At 43.7% G+C, this 20,923-nt stretch overlaps 1 protein-coding gene across 1 annotated transcript in view; it reads right to left on the bottom strand.

The window, feature by feature from the left end:
• The window catches only part of PIGL (phosphatidylinositol glycan anchor biosynthesis class L), an 84,509-nt gene that overhangs the window by 15,589 nt on the left and 47,997 nt on the right, over window positions 1-20,923 (bottom strand). The window contains exon 3 of the mRNA XM_046675485.1: window positions 1,649-1,739. Within this exon, the coding sequence (XP_046531441.1) occupies window positions 1,649-1,739 (91 nt within the window). The remainder of the gene's footprint in view (window positions 1-1,648; window positions 1,740-20,923) is intronic.

Below are 20,923 nucleotides of genomic sequence, written 5' to 3'. Positions count from 1 at the left end.
CGAAGTGCAGGCCAGGAAACTTATTCCCAACCACACTGTGATAAGAGTTTCTTTGTTAAAAGCAAGGTGTGTTAAAGAGCTATTTTAAAATGATTTCCTTATTTACAGAAATTAAATCAATTCAAGATTATCCTGACAATAAAAATCCCCTCAGTCACTTGACTGAATGTGAGCAGCTCAGACAATGGGAAAGAGAGCTCCAGGTGGGGAGATGGCAGTTAATAGTTGGGGCAGTTTGGGGACGAGCACGGTCTGGGGCCTGTTCTAGTTCTTGGGGATGGAAAGATGTCATGGGCAGTCCTTGCCTTCATGGACCTTACAGTCTAGATTGCAAGACCATGGTCTGTACTTTAAAGGATAAACAGTCACACTTGTCACAGGCACAGGACACACAATAAATACTGTAGGAATCTCAAAGAGGGCTGAAGAAGTCACGTAAGGCTTTCTGGAGAAGGCAGTCTTGAGATGGGCCTGGACTACAAATCACTTTTCTGGGACACAAACTTGGGAGACTCTTCTGAGAGTAAGAATGGCACGCAGAGCTGTCTGTACCCTAAAGCTCCTCCTCCCTGGATGCTGAGATTGGGGCCAGCTGCAATGTGGTCTAAAAAAGAAACCTGGCCCCTCAGTAAGAACCAATCCTGTTCACCGATGTGCTGTACTTAAGTAAGGGTTAGATCACAGACGGCCAAGGTCAGAAATATGGGAGTCTATCCTACAAGCAGAAGTTACTGGGAAAACCAGCATTCTAAGCAGAGGAGAGAAAATATTTGGGGACTGGTCCTGGGGAAGCCACTGCCAGGGAAACGTGTTCCCAAGGGGTACTGCAGCACACTCCCCAGCCCACTGTTTGACTTCAGGCTGGCCCTCAAGACCAGCTCTGTCTACCGATCTGGGCTGTGGAGCCCTGAGATGTTTGTTAGTGTGAGTTAGGTGGGACGGGCAAGAGAATCCAGGCAAGCCCCGTCAGCAGGGCCGGCACTTGACCCCTAAGCCAAACCATGGTCCCAACCCTCCACTTTCACACGCACGCGCTCTGGGAAGGTAAAGCTGGGAAGCGTGAGCCCGCAGGCTGTTGGTGAGCATCTTTCCAGCCAGGACAAGAATCAAGCCAGCGCACAGAGCGAGATGGAGAAGTGTCCCGGCAGGGCCAGGGGCCCAACTCCGCCTTTATGTAACTCCGAGAGAGCTGGTCAGGTGCCCCTTCTGGCCTGTGCGGACCAAGTTTCAGTTGTATTTCTGTCATTAGAAAATGAAGATGGCCCAACTAATATATCAGGGAAAACCTGCTCTTAAGAAGGGTCTAATAAATCAATTCACTCAGTGAATTCATCATTGATAAAAGCCTAATATGTTTCTCTTCCAGCAGGATTCATCTTTTAAAACTGAAACCAAAAGATTGGGGCTGTAAATGGTAGAATTTTACGTTATTAGCCCATGAAGGATTATTGTTATTATTTTGTAGGGGGACAGACAGCCCTCTCGGGAGCCTTCAACCCACCCACTGGCAAGGATCCCAGTAGAATTGAGACAGGTGTTCGCAGACCTGTCCATCTCTGCAAGTAAACGTGAATCTCTGTTAGGGCTCTTCACCTGACCAAACTTTTCTCCCTGTTGCGGATGTGAATTTATCCTCACAACCCCTTACCAGGTTGATGCCATTCTCTTCTATGTGCCAGAGGAGGACGCTGGCCACACGCTGTGTGTCCCACTGCACACCTGGGTCATCTGGGAAATCCCTGGAAGGAAAAAGCACCACTTGAACATCTTTTCTAATCAGGGGCAAACTTCTCCCTAAGTTCTGGTAGGTGTGTGCCAGTCTTGTGATAGAAGTTGTACTGGGGGGCGCACTCTTAAGTATCCAGATTTCAGTGAAAGAGATAAGATTTAGAAATATGACACAACTAGAAGTCAATGCACGACTCCACGTAACACACTTTTGGAGTTTTGTGCTCGTTGCTGAGGGGAAGAAACAGACATCAATGAGACAAGGTGCTGTCACAAGCTGGGGAGACATATATGTTAACAACGAACTTGGACACAGGGCAGAACAATACATACCTTTATAAGAATAATAGTAATAGTGCTTTAATACAAAGCACAAAAGTATGTTATTTCACTTAACCTCATGAACATCTGCTGAAGGAGCCTTTACAGATGAAGTTAAGTAGCCTGCTTGCAAGGTTGTTAGAGCTGGATTTGAACCCAGGTTTTCTGACTGCAAAGCCAAACTGTTTTAGCACATGCGCTGACAACATGCCTCCTCCAATGCGGCTGCATCAAATTACCAATCTCAGGAGCGGAGGCCTCTGAAGATTAATCTCACCTTGTCTGTGTCTCCACTTGGCCACGTCACAGATCTGTCTCCTCCTTTGTCTCTTTGCTGTGCATGGAGCTACGGCTTCACCTGACATGAGATCAAGGCCTGAATTCGACCTTAATTTGAAGATATTATTCATAGTCTTATAAATAGATATCCATCTCTCTTTGGCTCAGGTCCTTTGGCAACGTCTGCAGTGCTACTGAGAGGACACAGGCTCTTTTTGCTCCCCACCAGGCAGGCCGCCATAACCTCTCTATGGGGAAAGGCCATTAACTGATCCTCTTAGGACTTTGGTCAAAGGAGAGCCACTGAACGTTTCTCAGCAGGAAAAGGACAGGAGCCCCAGCCCCAAATAATGTAGTTATTTCCACTGATTCATTGGCTATCTCAACCAACCCCGCAGGGAGCTTTCTGTAGAGGGCAGCTTTATACTTTTCAAAGCACTGTCCTGCTAGCCATTCCAGGTGGTTCTCATAGTGCTCCTGCAGTGAGCAGGACAGACAGCTCAGCTAGTGGATAGGGGGAATGGGTAGGGTGAAAGGAAGAAAGTAGGGACGAATTCAAAGCCCAGACTTGTTCCCTGGGAACGGAGTTGAATATGGTTCCCAAGTGGAATATGACCTGCTGAGCTCAGACTGCTGAAGGAGAAAAGGATACAGGCATCAGGGAAAATACCTTGGAGGGAAAACAGCTACATACATGCTCCTGACTGGGAGGTCCATATAAATGTATCAAGGCATCATTTTGGAAACAGAATACACCAATAATATTCACATGGATGGAGTAGCAGTCTAAGAGAAAGAGTAGACGGTAGTTGGCTAAGCCTACTTAATTCTCCGTTCTGAGGTGCTGAAAGATGAATCCCAGGTGGGAAAGCTCATTACTGCCTTCCATTCATCTTCTGAGAACTGGAATCTGCTATTCTAAGGCACTTCACTTAGAGTGAGGTGTTACTCCACGCCCTATCCTCTGGCTCTACCCTCTGACCATGCATAAGGAACCCAATCATCTGGGGGGGATTTTGGAATGTAAATATCCCCTCTGTAACCTGAGACATCTGAGATGGCAGCACTGCTTCTGTGATCAGTCCAAACTCCTCCTGGTCAAGCATTCAAGACTTTCCCCCAATCTATCTCCTATTTTGATCTACTTCATTTCTCTTATTTGAAAGAGCAAATAAGATAACACACATGAGAAAGCACTTATAAAACTATAAAGGGACATGTAAATTGCAAAGTAGTGGCTGTTATTGATGTATCACTCAATTTAGGTCCCTTCAAAAAAAGAAAGAAGGAAAAATGAAACCCCCCATCTTTCTTCCTTGCTCTGGAGTCCCTTGCAGAGCTCTTTGTTGACTGCTTACATCAGTGGTCAGTGGTTTCAAAATGGGGTGTAGGCACCCCAGGAGATGTGTAAGACAATCCACTGAGGTAAAGCGAGAAATCACTAGAATTTCTATTTATGTGTTTTTCTATCTGTTCAAATTTCTATTTTGTACCTCTTTTATAAGGCATCATACACGAACAGAGTTTAACATGTATACAATTTAAGTAAATAAGCGCACAAATATTAGAAGTGCATACTCAAATTTGTTTCTTTTTTCCAGGGATTGTGATAAAAAATGTTTGGAGATCACTGGTCTAATCTACTCACCCTACATTTTACTTTATTTTTTCCTGGATATTTAAAAACAACTTTATTGAGGTACAATTTATATAATATAAAATCCACTCATTTTAAATGTACAATTTAGTGGTTTTTAGTAAATGTATGGAATTTCTCCATTTTATTTTACTAGTGTTTTGCATATATTTAACTCTTGATTCTCCAACCTATTATAAGTTCCCTGATGACCAGATGTTATGTTAGCCATTTAACAGTCAGTGTCCAGCAAGGAAAACGGAAACCACCAGCTACTTCAGAAGGAATTTAATACCGGGAATTGTTTACCCAATTGATGGGAAGAGCTGAGAGGCCAAACAGGAAACAATGAAATAACCCAGAGATCGGCAACAGCAAAAAGTCACTACTATGTGTAGGATGGGACACCAGAGCCAATGGATGAGAGTGATCGTGGGAACTAGCCCTGCAGAATCTGGAGTCATGGAAAACATTCAGATGCTGATGGAGGTGCTGCCTGAGGTGGAGGGAAGGGGGAAATACACTGGTTTTTCACTCCTTCTACCTTCCAGTCTTCCATCATTGCCACCTATTGGTCAAATCTACCAAGAAGCTAACTGGCAAGGAAGCCTGGAAGGTGTAGTTACTGAGCAAAGGCATAAGATGTCTGGCAATGTCTTGCTCATAGCAGATGCCCAATAGACCTTTGCTTTCAATTGCTGCTCAGTTCTGGCTCTAAACCTTCAAAGGACAGCAGCAGCCGGGCCACCTGCCTCTCAGTGTCTATGGAGTCCAGTTTTCCAGCCTTATGTGAATGCAGTGGCCCACTAGTTGCTCAAGTACAGAGGGCAGCAGGGGGCACCATAGGGAGGACATGGAGACCACTGCTAGGCAAGTAGTTTCAAGGCTCAGGGAAGGGCGATGTGGCAAGAGTTAACAGCCAGCTCTATCCAGAAGCTCAAGGATGGAGAACTGCACATGATTAAAGTGGTCCAGTGTCATCAAGACGCAATGTGATGTGAGAGAGAGATCATCAGGTAGGATGACAGAACACCAGAATTCTAGTTCCCTACTCACCATGTGACGTGGGCAGAGGCTGCATCATCAATAAACCTGGGATAATCCCGGGATGTACCTGATGACCTCTTGAGAGCCTTTCCAGCTCCGAAATCTAGGATTTCATGTCATAAGCAATTTCCAAGTGAGTTTAAACAATAATCATGGTGGTAGTTTTTAGGAAAGAATACAGGTCTTAGACGATAAATGGCATCAGGGTGGTCAAAACCAGGCCCCTGGGATGCTGTTCTCTTTACTTTCCCAGAGCTCAGTCAAGACCCCAATATTTATTGACATCCTGTTTATATTTCAGTATTTGTCCATTACTGTGTAACTTGCACTTAGAATTGTATCTAGCAAATAGTAAGCACTCATTACATATTGTTTTTCCCTTACTATTTTGTAATATTTTCCTCACTACTTCCCAACAGAGGGATTATGCATCATTCTTAGGAATAACTGAGAATTATTTTATTATTATTTTACTTGAGGAAGATTACCCCTGAGCTAACATTTGTGCCAGTCTTCCTCTACTTTCTATGTGGGTCACTGCCACAGCATGGCTGATGAGTGGTGTTGGTCCACACCCAGGATCTGAACCCACAAAACCAGGCTGCCAAAGCAGAGTGCACTGAACTGAACGACTACACCATGGGGCCAGCTCCGAGAATAATTTTAGCCTAGTGTCATTCAGTAGCTAATGAAGGGCTGAGCAGACATAGATGTCTTGTGCCAACTAAGTCTGTCTGTGATGGAACTCTAACATGACCAGTGTTCCGAAGAGAGATGAGGACAGTGAAGTCAGGAAAACAGAGCCTTCTGCTCTGATGTCCTTGGAATCCTCCCTTCATGTGGAATGCCTGCCTCTGGCCTCTGGCCTCTGATAACTTGGGATTCTTCCCTGCTCTTCTTTCTACTTGCCAAATCTAACACAACCTTAGGGACTTGCTTCAGTGCTGCCTCCTCCATGAAGCCTTCTGGAAGGAGTTTGAGGCCAACTGCACAGTTTAGAGGGTACAGTCCCCAACACTGCCCTCATTTCTGACACCAACTACAAGTTCAGGGGTGCCCAAAACCACTCTCAGTTTTTTTTTTTTTATTAAGGTTATGATAGTTAACAACCTTGTGAAATTACAGTTGTACATCATTATTAGTCATGTTGTAGGTACACCACTTCACCCCTAGTGCCCTCCCCCCACCCCCCATTCCCCTGGCAACCACCAATCAGTTCTCTTTGTCCATATGTTAACTACCACCTATGAGTGGAGCCATACAGAGTTCATCTTTCTCTATCTGGCTTATTTCACTCAACATAATACCCTCAAGGTCCATCCATGGTGTTGTGAATGGGACAACTTTGTCCTTTTTTATGGCTGAGTTGTATTCCATTGTATATATATACCATATCTTCTTTATCCAATCATCAGTTGCTGGGCACTTAGGTTGCTTCCACATCTTGGCTATTGTGAATAATGCTGCGATGAACATAGGGGTGCATGGAACTTTTGGAATTGCTGATTTCAGGTTCTTAGGATAGATACCCAGTAGTGGGATGGCTGGGTCATAAGGTATTTCTATTCTTAACTTTTTGAGGAATCTCCATACTGTTTTCCATAGTGGCTGCACCAGTTTCCATTCCCACCAACAGTGTATGAGGGTTCCTTTTTCTCCACAGCCTCTCCAACATTTGTCACTCTTGGTTTTGGATATTTTTGCCATTCTAATAGGTGTAAGGTGATATCTTAGTGTAGTTTTGATTTGCATTTCCCTGATGATTAGTGATGATGAGCATCTTTTCATGTGTCTATTGGCCATCCGTATATCTTCTTTGGAGAAATGTCTGTTCATGTCCCCTGCCCATTTTGTAATTGGGTTGTTTGATTTTTTATTGTTGAGTTGTGTGAGTTCTTTGTATATTATGGAGATTAACCCTTTGTCGGATAAATAACTTGTAAATATTTTTTCCCTATTAGTGGGCTGTTTTTTTGTTTCAATCCTGTTTTCCCTTGCCTTGAAGAAGCTCTTTAGTCTGATGAAGTCCCATTTGTTCATTTTTTCTATTGTTTCCCTCATGTGAGGGGTTATGGTGTCCGAAAAGATTCTTTTGAAGCTGATGTCAAAGAGTATACTGCCGATATTCTCTTCTAGAAGACTTATTGTTTCAGGCCTAATCTTTAGGTCTTTGATCAATTTTGAGTTTATTTTAGTAAATGGTGAAAAAGAATGGTCGATTTTCATTCTTTTACATGTGGCTGTCCAGTTTTCCCAGCACCATTTGTTGAAGAGACTTTCTTTCCTCCATTGTAGGCCCTCAGCTCCTTTGTCAAAGATTAGCTGTCCATAGATGTGTGGTTTTATTTCTGGGCTTTCAATTCTGTTCCATTGATCTGTGCATCTGTTTTTGTACCAGTACCATGCTGTTTTGATTACTGTAGCTTTGTAGTATGTTTTGAAGTCAGGGATTGTGATGCCTCCAGCTTTGTTCTTCTTTCTAAGGATTGCTTTAGCAATTCGGGTCTTTTGTTGCCCCATATGAATTGTAGGATTCTTTGTTCAATTTCTGCAAAGAATGTCCTTGGGATTCTGATTGGGATAGCGTTGAATCTGTCGATTGCTTTAGGTAGTATGGACATTTTAACTATGTTTATTCTTCCAATCCATGTACATGGAATGTCTTTCCATCTCTTTATGTCGTCGTCGATTTCTTTCAAGAAGGTCTTGTAGTTTTCGTCGTATAGATCTTTCACTTCCTTGGTTAAACTTATCCCAAGGTATTTTATTCTTTTTGTTGCGATCGTGAATGGGATTGAGTTCTTGAGATCTTTTTCTGTTAGTTCATTGTTAGCATATAGAAATGTTACTGATTTATGTATGTTGATTTTATACCCTGCAACTTTGCTGTAGTTGTTGATTGTTTCTAATAGTTTTTCTATGGATTCTTTGGGGTTTTCTATATATAAGATCATGTCATCTGCAAACAGCGAGAGTTTTACTTCTTTGTTGCCTATTTGGATTCCTTTTATTTCTTTTTCCTGCCGAATTGCTCTGGCCAACACCTCCAGTACTATGTTGAATAAGAGTGGTGAAAGTGGGCACCCTTGTCTTGTTCCTGTTCTGAGAGGGATGGGTTTCAGTTTTTGTCCGTTGAGTATGATGTTGGCTGTGGCTTTGTCATATATGGCCTTTATTATGTTGAGGTACTTTCCTTCTATACCTATTTTATTGAGGGTTTTTATCATAAATGGATGTTAGATCTTGTTGAATGCTTTCTCTGCATCTATTGAGATGATCATGTGGTTTTTGTTTCTCATTTTGTTAACGTAGTGAATCACGTTGATTGATTTGTAGATGTTGAACCATCCCTGTGTCCCTGGTATAAATCCCACTTGATCATGGTGAATAACCTTTTTGATGTATTGCTGTATTCGGTTTGCCAGAATTTTGTTGAGGATTTTTGCATCTATGTTCATCAGTGATATTGGTCTGTAGTTTTCCTTCTTTGTGTTGTCCTTGTCAGGTTTGGGGATCAGGGTGATGTTGGCTTCATAGAATGTATTAGGGAGTGCTCCATCTTCCTCTATTTTCTGGAATAGTTTGAGAAGGGTAGGTATTAAATCTTCTTTGAATGTTTGGTAGAATTCTCCAGAGAAGCCGTCTGGTCCTGGACTCTTATTTTTGGGGAGGTTTTTGATTACTGTTTCTATTTCTTTACTTGTGATTGGTCTATTCAGATTCTTTATTTCTTCCTGATTCAGTTTGGGTAGGTTGTATGAGTCTAGGAATTTATCCATTTCTTCTAGGTTGTTCAATTTTTTGGCATATAGTTTTTCATAGTATTCTCTTATGATCCTTTGTATTTCTATGGTATCTGTTGTGATTTCTCCTCTCTCATTTCTAATTTTATTTATTTGAGACTTCTCTCTTTTTTTTTTAGTGAGTCTGGCTAAGGGTTTGTCGATTTTGTTAATTTTTTCGAAGAACCAACTGTTTGTTTCATTGATCCTTTCTACTGTCTTTTTTGTTTCAATATCATTTATTTCTGATCTAATTTTTATTATTTCCCTCCTTCTACTGACTTTGGGCTTTGTTTGTTCTTCTTTTTCTAATTCCATTAGGTGTCGTTTGAGGTTGTTTATGTAAGATTTTTCTTGCTTATTGAGGTTAGCCTGTATTGCAATGAATTTCCCTCTTAGGACTGCCTATGCTGTGTCCCAAACAATTTGGTATGGAGTGTTTTCATTTTCATTTGTCTCCAGATAATATTTGATTTCTTCTTTAATTTCTTCAATAATCCATTGTTTGTTCAGTAGCATGTTGTTTAGTCTCCACATTTTTGGCCCTTTCCCAGCTTTATTCTTGTAGTTGATTTCTAGTTTCACAGCATTATGATCAGAAAAGATGCTTGATATTATTTCAACCCTCTTGAACTTATTGATACTTGCTTTGTTTCCCAAGATATGGTCTATCCTTGAGAATGTTCCATGCGTGCTTGAGAAGAATGTGTAACCTGCTGTTTTTGGATGAAGTGTCCTACATATATCTATTAGGTCCATCTGATCTAATTTTTCATTTAATTCTATAATTTCCTTGTTGATTTTCTGTCTGGATGATCTGTCCATTGGTGTTAATGGGGTCTTGAGGTCCCCTACTATTATTGTATTGCTGTTGATGTCTCCTTTTGGTTTTGTTAATAGTTTCTTTACGAATTTTGGTGCTCCTGTGTTAGGTGCGTATATATTTATAAGTGTTATTTCATCTTGGTGGAGCATCCCTTTTATCATTATATACTGCCCCTCTTTGTCTTTCTTTATCTGTTTTGCTATGAAGTTACTTTGTCTGATATAAGTATGGCAACACCTGCTTTCTTTTGTTCATTATTAGCTTGGAGTATTGTCTTTCCTCCCTTCACTTTGAGTCTGTGTTTGTCTTTGGGGCTGAGGTGTGTTTCCTGGAGGCAGCATATTGTTGGATCTTGTTCTTTGATCCATCCTGCCACTCTGTGCCTTTTGATTGGAGAGTTCAATCCATTCACATTTAGAGTGATTATTGAAACGTGGGGGCCTACTGTTGCCATTTTATCACTTGTTTTCCGGTTCTTTTGTATTTTGTCCTGATGGAGAGCTGTTACTTTGTGTTATTGTCCTTCTGCTTATCTCCTTTGTTCTGGATTTTCTAACTCCTTTCCTCTTTTTGATTTTTCAGGCATGAGGTTCTTCCTGAGCATTTCTTGAAGAGGAGGTTTTGTGACAATGAACTCCCTTAACTTTTGTTTATCTGGGAAAGTTTTTATATCTCGATCATATCTGAAGGATATTTTCGCTGGGTAGAGTATTCTTGGCTGCAGGTTTTTGTCCTTCAGAGTTTTGAATATTTCATTCCAATCTCTTCTAGCCTGTAAGGTCTCTCCTGAGAAATCTGCTGATAGCCTTATGGGGTCTCCTTTGTAAGTTATTTTCTTCTGCCTGGCTGCCCTTAGTATTTTCTCTTTGTCGTTGACTTTTGCTAGTTTCACTACTATATGCCTTGGGGTTGGTCTTCTTGCATTAATAAAGTTTGGAGATCTATTGTCTTCTGTCACATGAAGTTCCATCTCTCTTCCCAAGTCTGGAAAGTTCTCAGCTATTATTTCTTTGAACAGGCCTTCTGCCCCCTTCTCCTTCTCTTCTCCCTCTGTTATACCTATAATCCTTATGTTGCATCTCCTAATTAAGTCAGATAATTCTCGGAGAGTTTCTTCATTTCTTTTTAGTCTTAGTTCTCTCCCCTCCTCTGTCTGCAGCATTTCTATATTCCTATCCTCCAAATTGCTAATTCTGTCCTCCATATTATCGACCCTACTGTTCAGAGAGTCCAGATTTTTCTTAATCTCCTCCATTGTGTTCTTCATCTTCAGTATTTCTAATTGGTTCTTCTTTATAGTGTCAAGCTCTTTTGTGACATAGCTCCTGAACTCATTGAGTTGTCTATCGGAATTCTCCTTTAACTCGTTGAGTTTTTTCATAATGGCAGTTTTGAAATCATCGTCATTTAGGTTATAGATTTCATTGTCTTTGGGATTGTTTTCTGGGTGCTTATCATTTTCCTTCTGTTCTGGAGATTTAATATGTTTTTTCATACTGCTTGATGGTGTGGATTTGTGCCTCCGCATAGAGATAGAGTTTAGTCGCTGCTTCCACTTGTTGCGACTGGTGTGGGGGGGGGGCAGCTGTTTAGACTGCACCAACCAGGAACCCTGTCAGCTGTTACTGACTGGACCTGGACCCCTCCTCGTAGTCACAGTGGTCCTGTGGGGTCCCTCATCGGTTGTGGGAGCTATCGCAAGGGGGCCTCAGGCTGCTGGTGCCTACTGTTGCAGCCCACCTAGACGCACTCCCTCCTTGTGGTCTGCAGCAGTGTTATGGGCTTTCCCAGCAGCCGGGAGCAGGATCACCTATAATCGCAGCTCTGTCCCTGACAGAGCCCACAAGATCACACTTGTCCACTATAGGTCCCAGAAGAGCTATGGGTATCTTCTGGAGTCTGTTGTTAACTCACCTAGCTGTGCTACTTTTGCCCCAGGGCCTTCCTGCCTTGCGATTGCCAGTCAGGACCTCTCCACTAGTGCTGTGCAGAGGCTTTTGCTGAGGCTGCTGTAGGAACCTGGAGTTCCCCCCTGGGCTACGTAGCCATTTCACTGGAGCTCCACTCTGCCCCACACCACTCTCACGGGATCTCTGGGAGCCCCTTGCCTCGTCTGGGACACAGCCAGAGTCTGTGGGCCTGGCAGTGGCTGGTAAGCTGCTGCCTTGTGGGGAATTCTGCTCTAGGGAGCTTCCTGGTGTTCCGAATGCTGGGAGGGGCCTCCCTGCCAATGGCGAGCAGAGGCCCTCCCTGCCAGGGGGGTGCGGGACCCTGGAGCATCCCCCCGGGCCGCAGAGCCGGGTGCTGGAGCTCCACCCAGTCCCCAAGCACGTCCACGGAAGTCCAGGCACCCCTGCACTGACCCGTGCTGGGCCGTAGACTGTGGGCCCAGCCGCAGCTGGCAGTCTGGTGCCGTGCCGGGGAATCCACCTGCCAGGAGCTTCCTTTTGTACTGGTTTCTGGGCGGGGCCTCCCTGCTAATGGTGAGCAGAGGCTTTCTCTGCAGGGGAGGGGGGTGCGGGACCCTGGAGCTTCCCCCTGGGCCACAGAACCGGGCACTGGAGCTCCACCCAGTCCCCAGGCATGTCCACGGGAAGTCCGGGCACCCCCTGCACTGCCCCGTGCAGGGCCGGAGACTGTGTGCCCAGCAGCAGCTGGCGATCTGGAGCCGTGCCGGGGAATCCGCTCGCCAGGAGCTTCCCTTTGTTCTGGATTCTGGGCGGGGCCTCCCAGCTAATGGCGAGCAGAGGCTTTCCCTGCCGGGGGGGGGATGCGTGAACCCAGAGCCTCCCCCCGGGCCACAGAGCCGGGCGCTGGAGCTCCAACCCTGTCCCCAAGCACGTCCACGGGAAGTTCGGGTGCCCCCTGCACTGAAGACCGTGGGTCCAGCAGCAGCTGGCGGTCTGGTGCTGTGCCAGGGAATCCGCTCGCTGGGAGCTTTCTTTTGTTCTGGTTTCCACGTGGGGCCTCCCTGCTAATGGCAAGCGGAGGCCTTCCCTGCCGGTGGGAGCAGGACCCTGGGGATTTCCCCTGGGCTTAGGTGTAATTGCAGGGGGCTTGGGTAGGGCTGTTGTCACCTGTTTCCTCTGTCGCTCCACTGGTGAGTGCACACTCCTGCCCTTGGTGTGTGGTGATGCTATGGGGGAGTCCACTGGAAGAGAGCCTCTGGCAGGAACTAGGCTGTCCAGGGGTCGGGGGTCAGGGGTCAGGGGTTGGAGAGTTTTCACCTATTTCTACCTCCTCCTGGGGGGAAGTGCGTCCGCCTTCCGATGTATAGCAGCATGAGTCTCTTAGGCATCTTGAGATGCTATCTGGATAGACTTTGTTAATCGATGAATGTCCAATTAGTTGTAGATTCGACGGGGGACAGACAAAGAAGACCAGTCACTCTGCCATCTTGGTCCCCCACTCTCAGTTTTGATAATTTGCTAGGACTCACAGAACTCACTGAAAGCTATTATATGCACAGTTACAGTTTTTTATAGGGAAAGGACAGAGGTTAAAATCAGCCAAAGGAAGAGACGCACAGGGCAGAGTCCAGGAGGCTTCTAAATGCAGAGGTTCTATTGTCTGCTCCCTATGGAGTCAGGACACATTAATCTCCTGGCACTGATGTGTGACAATACGTATGGAGTATTGCCACCAGGGAAGCTCACCTGAACTTTGGTGTTCAGAGTTTTTATTGGGGCTCCATTACATATACATGATTGATTGACTGACTGATTGTCCATGTGGTTGATCTCAGCCTCCAGGTGGACTGATACTGCATGGCTCAAAGCTCCTATCCTAAGATCTGATGTGCCCCCGCCCCCCTCAAAACACAAAGATACTGCTATCAGGTATGACACAGATTACCTCCCAGAAGCCTAGGGCAAAGACCAGATCTCTCTTTAGCCAAGGCCAAATTCTGTGCTATGAACCTTCCTTGTATTTAGGAACCTTACTGAACTTTTCTAACAACTAGGGCCTGGACCACCCTACTTTGCACCTAATTAGATATAGTATTCTATTATTTTCTATTGTTTTGTATGTCTCCCTACCTAAAATCATAATATGAGAATAGACCTGTGTCTCACTCTTCTATTTCTCATGTGGTACTTTGTACAATTCAAGTCAAAGAACAATTTATTTAAATAAATAACAACAATAAATAACCGAGCTTCCGCCATGTACAAGGCACTGTGTTAAGGAGCTTAATAAGCACTAGCTGGTTGATAGAAGTAATCTCTGTTTGGCTGAGCCACAGGCAGCTATACTAGCCTTTGTGGGTTGGAACATACAAATATGAGCTTTGGAAGATAGCAACTTTATAAAACACATGAGGGGCAACAAATGCATGAATTGTGTAGGAGAGAAGGGCATCCCAATGGGACAACCCCCACCCCCAAGTCAGGAAAATATAAAATTTGACATTAGGAAACTTTAAACAGATAAACGTAGAAAAGTGACTCCTTTCAGATCAACTGAGTTGTCCTTTGCCTAAAGTTCAAGACCAATCAACTCAAGGTTTGGGTCTAAGTAATAACTTTTGCAGAGTTCCTTTCTTCTCTGATAGATTAACAATTCCACCTTAGGCAAACATGCTGGCAGAATGTAAACAGGAGTGTTGCGAGTCAGCCATTGGACCCTTCCTTAAGAGACAGTTGGTGAACAACCTTTGCTCCATTTTTCTTAGTCCTGTCCCTCTTCTTGCTGGCTAGAGTTTGTACATGACAACTAGAATCAAAGTAGCCATCTCGGTCCATGAAGCAATCTTAGTATGAAAGCCAGACACAACAGAGTAACACAAATGGAGGAGCCATGGCCTTGAGGACTTGTGAGTGGAGCCATCACATCAGCCCCAGACAGTGCGCATCGTCCTGTCACAGTTATTATTGGTTTTCTGTCATTTGCTGCATAACCAAATCCTGATTTACATACGCCATAATTTTGAAAGCCTCCATTTTATTATTTGAGTTGCTTCCAATTTTGGTTACTGTAATAAAGTTGTAATCAACATCCTTATACATAACTCTTTGTGTGCATTTCTCAATAGTTCCTTGGAATAAAATCATAGAAATGTAATTTCTGAGTCAAAGGTCAAGTGGAGAGAACATGTGTAGGTCTCTCCCTTAAGAATTGCGTTATGAACAGTAGATGGAAAGTGTGTTAACTCACAAGGAGTACAGCATCAAGGAAATTTTTTTAAAAAAGAGAGAGAGATACAGAAACTGAAATATAATAATGTGCACCTGAAATTTACACAATGTCATAAACCAATATGACCTCAATTAAAAAAAAAAAGGAGAGAGATTTGTGCATTTTATAGGCTGAAAGGAAAGACTAATAAGTATAACTCACATCATGAGCTCTGTTCTGGGGCTGGCGCAGTGGGGGAATGGTTAAGTTCGCATGCTCTGCTTCAGAAGCCAGGGGTTCCGATCCTGGGTGTGGATCTACGCACCACTTATCAAGCCATGCTGTGGCAGGCATCCCACATATAAAGTAGAAGAAGATGGGCATGGATGTTAGCTCAGGGCCAATCTTCCTCAGCAAAAAGAGGAGGATTGGTGGCAGATGTTAGCTAAGGGCTAATCTTCCTCAAAAAAAAAAAAAAAAAGAGCTTTGTTCTTCCTAAGAATCTCAGGTGCTTTTATACCTGCTTTCTTATCCTTATGAGCTCCCTGAAAAGTCCAGTTCATTTCCTTCCTTTTACAGTAGGAAAGACCTGGTTAGAAGAAAATTATTGAGTTACATGTGGAGTTTACAGGCAGTAAGGGGGCTGGCTGACTGGGAATATTACAGAATATATGTATTATCAAGACTCCAATTTCATCTTGTTAACCAACCCTTCTCCTTGGAAATCACATGGATGTAATTCAAAGCCAATATGAAAAGAGAAGTCAGGTCTCAAAGAGTAGTCAAGCTTTCCATTTAAAGAACACCCATACACACCCTCCCTATCTGACGCAAATGTGAACCATGCCAAATGTGAACCGTGCGATGGATTTGCTTCAGCCATAGATCAATATCTAAAGCAGTTCCTTTGCTGCTGTTTCTTTCTCCAAATTCAGATCTGTACAGGCCTACAGGGAATGGTAATAAAGTTATTGAACTTAGAGTTCCTAGAAACTTCCTTTAATTATTAGCAAGGTCCTTCATGGCTTTTATTGCAGTTTTAATGAGAGTATGGAAATCTCTCAGATGCTGATGTGCCTGGGTAAGTTTGCTAAGAGGTAAAGCCCAGTAACTCTTTCTGGCTGAAACACATGGATATGGTGGACTGAAACCAAGTTTCTGGCCAGGTTTTGCCCAAGTAAAGCAGAAGTGACAACTCTTGAAGAACTGAGGACGAGGAGACCAGGGATTGTGTCACGCAGAGGCTGAATCGTCCTTACTTTCTGGCCACTGATCCTTTCAGAGTTCCAGTCTATAGAGCCCTCTCAGCTCAGAAATGATCAAACTAAAGCCCTGAAACACCTGACAAGTCACACCTTATCCCGAGACTTTCTAATTTAGAGACCTGCAGTCTTTCCGCTCCTCTGCTCAGGACATCTCAAATCAATCAGCTGGCGTTTCCTGATAAGAAGCTAGCAATGGAGAACTGAGAATAAAAGTGAACTTCCAAAGACAGTCCCAAAGGAAGTCTGAGGACTATTTAAAACATTAAAAAGCATAAATCAGGGGCTGGCCCCGTGGCCAAGTGGTTAAGTTCGCGCGCTCCGCTGCAGGCGGCCCAGTGTTTCGTCGGTTCGAATCCTGGGCGCGGACATGGCACTGCTCGTCAGACCACGCTGAGGCAGCGTCCCACATGCCACAACTAGAGGAACCTACAACGAAGAATACACAACTATGTACCGGGGGGCTTTGGGGAGAAAAAGGAAAAAATAAAATCTTTAAAAAAAAAAAAAAAAAAAAGCATAAATCAGTAGCATTTCTATACACTAACAATGAACCAACAGAAAAAGAACTCAAGAACTCAATCCCATTCACAATCGCAATGAAAAGAATAAAATACCTTGGGATAAATTTAACCAAGGAAGTGAAAGATTTATACAATGAAAACTACAAGACTTTCTTGAAAGAAATTGATGACGACATAAAGAGATGGAAAGACATTCCATGCACATGGATTGGAAGAATAAACATAGTTAAAATGTCCATACTACCTAAAGCAATCTACAGATTCAATGCTATCCCAATCAGAATCCCAAGGACATTCTTTACAGAAATTGAACAAAGAATCCTACAATTCATATGGGGCAACAAAAGACCCCGAATTGCTAAAGCAATGCTGAGTAAGAAAAACAAAGCTGGAGGCATCACAATCCCCGATTTCAAAACATACTACAAAGCTACAGTAATCAAAACAGCATGGTACTGGTACAAAAACAGATGCACAGATCAATGGAACAGAATTGAAAGCCCAGAAATAAAACCACACATCTATGGACAGCTAATCTTTGACAAAGGAGCTGAGGGCCTACAATGGAGGAAAGAAAGTCTCTTCAACAAATGGTGCTGGGAAAACTGGACAGCCACATGTAAAAGAATGAAAATCGACCATTCTTTTTCACCATTTACTAAAATAAACTCAAAATGGATCAAAGCCTTAAAGATTAGGCCTGAAACAATAAGTCTTCTAGAAGAGAATATAGGCAGTACACTCTTTGACATCAGTTTCAAAAGAATCTTTTTGGACACTATAACTCCTCAGATGAGGGAAACAATAGAAAGAATAAACAAATGGGACTTTATCAGACTAAAGAGTTTCTTCAAAGCAAGGGAAAACAGGATTGAAACAAAAAAACAGCCCACTAATTGGGAAAAAATATTTACAAGCTACTTATCCGACAAAGAATTAATATCCATAATATACAAAGAACTCTCACAGCTTAACAACAAAAAAACAAACAACTGGATCAAAAAATGGGCAGAGGACATGAACAGACATTTCTCTAAAGAAGACATAAGTATGGCCAATAGACACATGAAAAGATGTTCATCATCGCTAATCATCAGGGAAATGTGAATCAAAACTACACTAAGATATCACCTTACACCCGTTAGATTGGTAAAAATATCCAAAACCAAAAGTGACAAATGTTGGAGAGGTTGTGGAGAAAAAGGAACCATCATACACTGTTGGTGGGAATGCAAACTAGTGCAGCCACTATGGAAAACAGTATGGAGATTTCTCAAAAAGTTAAAAATAGAAATACCCTATGACCCAGCCATCCCACTACTGGGTATCTATCCTAAGAACCTGAAATCAGCAATCCCAAGAATCCCATGCACCCCTATGTTCATCGCAGCATTATTTACAATAGCCAAGACGTGGAACCAACCTACATGCCCAGTAACTGACAACTGGATAAAGAAGATATGGTATATATACACAATGGAATACTACTCAGCCATAAAAAAGGACCAAATTGTTCCATTCGCATCAACATGGATGGACCTTGAGGGTATTATGTTAAGCGAAATAAGCCAGACAGAGAAAGACGAACTCTATATGACCCCACTTATAGGTGGAAGTTAACATATAGACATGGAGAACCGATGGGTGGTTACCAGGGAAAAGGGGGGGTGGGGGGAGGGCACAAAGGGTGAAGTGGTGTACCCACAACATTACTAACAATAATGTACAACTGAAATCTCATAAGGTCGTAATCTATCATAATCTTAATAAAAAAAAAAGTAAGCCTTATTGTAAACCAGAGTTAGAATATATGCATTAGCGTTGTTACAAACATTAAAACAATTTAAAAAAAAACATTAAAAAGGTCTATTAAAGATTGTTTAAGGAAAACAGGTATTTTACAAAGGAAGAAATGCAAACCGCCAACATATATAATTCTTATTCTTGAAAGAATCAAAGAAATGCAAAATTAAAGCACGACGTCTATGTGGAGAGGCCACAGGGAAAGGCATGCTGTTCATACCGTCGGTGTGAGGTTAAACTGCTACATCTCAATGAGAAGGCAGTTTGGCTGTATGCGATTATTCGTGTCCTTTGACCTTATCTTTCTAGAAATTTACTCTAAGGTAATAATCAGAGAAGCCTAAAAGTCAAAGTCAGCTCAGGCAGATGTCACTTTCACTGCAATTACAAGGGACAGAGGCCCGCAGTTCTGCTGTTCTGCCACCAGGGAGCAGTTTCTCTAGCTGTGGCTTATGAAAAATGCTAAAGATAACACAGAGTTTTGGGGCATGTTCAAAGTAAAAGCAGAGAAAGCATAGATACACCCAAGGTAAGGAATGTTAATGCAAAACAGAAAAAAACCTTCAAGTTACTCAACTTTAATTTTGCTTCTGACTTCTCAAAGAATGAGATTTGTATGAAAGAGGAATAGAGATATATTTAGAGGAACTGAATTTTGAAAACAAAATACGTCTGTGAGAGAACTTCTAAATAAAGAGCTCTGAATGTGTTCAAGTCTCCAGATAGCCAAGCCTAGGTTTCCCAGAAAACAGAGCCTAAGACGAAGACCTAAGCACCCGTACTTTACTGGCAGGTGTGAGCCCTGGGAGCAGGAGTGAGCGACAGAGGGACGGAGAGTCAACACAAGGATGCTTTATCGACTTGGCTCCACTTATGGGCACTGGCCGAGTGAGTCTACGGGATGGTCTGAAAAGTTGTATGAAAAGCATCTTAGAACTCTTAGTCCATCGGTCCCAGAGGAGAAAGAGGGAAGTATTTATCTCCATGAGGTATTAACTCTCCAATACTTTAGGGCTGAGCACACTTGGGAGACTGCACTTCTTGCTTTCTGCTCTAGAGCAATGGCAGAGAAACCCTAGACCAGAAAGCAAGAGGTGCAGAGTGGGCCTGAGGAGAGGAGCTGTCAGACCGCAGCAGCCTGACTCGGCTGCACAGCCATGGCTGGAAGGAGGGATCTGGAGTGGTGCCCGACACCCACAACCCAAGGCAGGGCTCTGAGAGAATGAAATCATTGCACATTTAACCTGTCCAGACTAAGTACACACGAGGTGCCAAGTGAGGGGCTAAGGTTTAGGGACACAAACAGAAATACAAGTCATGGTCCCTTCCCTCAGGAAGCTTAAGGCCTGGTTGGGGTGAGGTTTGGGCTGTTGTGGGATGAGAAGGAATTCGCTGGGGAAAGGAGAGAGGGGCAGGGTAGGAATGCCAGGCTGGGGCGGCAGCATGGCACGGCCATGGCACTGCCGTCAGGCAGTTGTTGAAGCACGTGAAGCACTTCATGGAGGTGATGGCACTGCATTTGGCTCTGAAGACCTCTGAGGAGAATGAGATTCGTATTTTAGAGGCTATGGAGCACAACAGAGGAAGCCGACTCTCGCCAATCTTTCAGCACGGTAACTCCAAGGCCTCACAATCCCTTCCCTGGGGCGCATGTAGCAAACACAGTGTTAATACTGCTGGAAAATACCCCAAACTTAGCCCTGCCCTGGACCTTCGTGTTCAGTAAACAAGCTGGGCCTCTCAGCCTGTGAGGGTTCATAAAAATAACATTTGTTTTCCTACTGGCTGAATAGCCTCAAACTCTGACCTTTTCTACACATTCTAATGACTCACCCTGGCCGGCACTCTTTAGAACCATGTCAGGAGAGTCATGGAAATGCTTTGTGAAAAACCTTCTGTGGGGTGTCCGTCCCTTCAGTCACAAGGCCCTGGCAAGGAAAGCCCCCCTTCCTCACCCCACGCCGGGAAAGCCCAAGGGCCCGGGTCTTCCCTCCTCCAGACCTAGCCTGCAGGCAGAGGCTGGCTACACAGAGTCTGCTGCTGGAACTCCACCAGGGTTGGGTAATAGCTTATCTCTCTGAAAACCGAGTCCCACTTTTGCACACTGCACTCTGAACTTTAATACAGACAGAGACGGCTCGCACACCCTTATTTGGTCTTGTGGCTTGTACGGCCCGAGCTGGAAGGTTCAGCCCGCCCCTCCCCCCACCACCTCCAGCACATTTCTAAACTCGATTACTTCCTTTGTCATCCAAAGCAGGCAAAGGTCATTTGAGTTCAGCCTAATACTGAGGCCAGCCAAGAGCATGGAAGATTACCTGGGACTTGTGCAATCCCAGCGGGCCTCAGACGGCTAACACCGCTGCCCAACAGGCCACTCCCGGAGGTCTCACGGTCTTGAGGCTGAGCTGCAGTGTGGCTGCTGAAGTGCAGTAGAAACCACAAGAGTGCAAAGGAAGCGGATCTAAGCCGAAGAAAGGCTGGCGATGCGACATGCTAAAGCAGGGCCAGGCAGCTTCTGGGGGGGGTCTCTGGTTCATCAATAACTAGCCTCAGATAAACAGAGAGGAAAAGAAACACAGGAGAAAAATCAGAAG

Source organism: Equus quagga, chromosome 11 (genome assembly GCF_021613505.1).
Source record: "Equus quagga isolate Etosha38 chromosome 11, UCLA_HA_Equagga_1.0, whole genome shotgun sequence".
NCBI classification, from domain to species: Eukaryota; Metazoa; Chordata; class Mammalia; order Perissodactyla; family Equidae; genus Equus; species Equus quagga.
The sequence above is the reverse complement of the archived record's forward strand: the minus strand, read 5'-3'. Positions and strand labels throughout refer to the sequence as shown.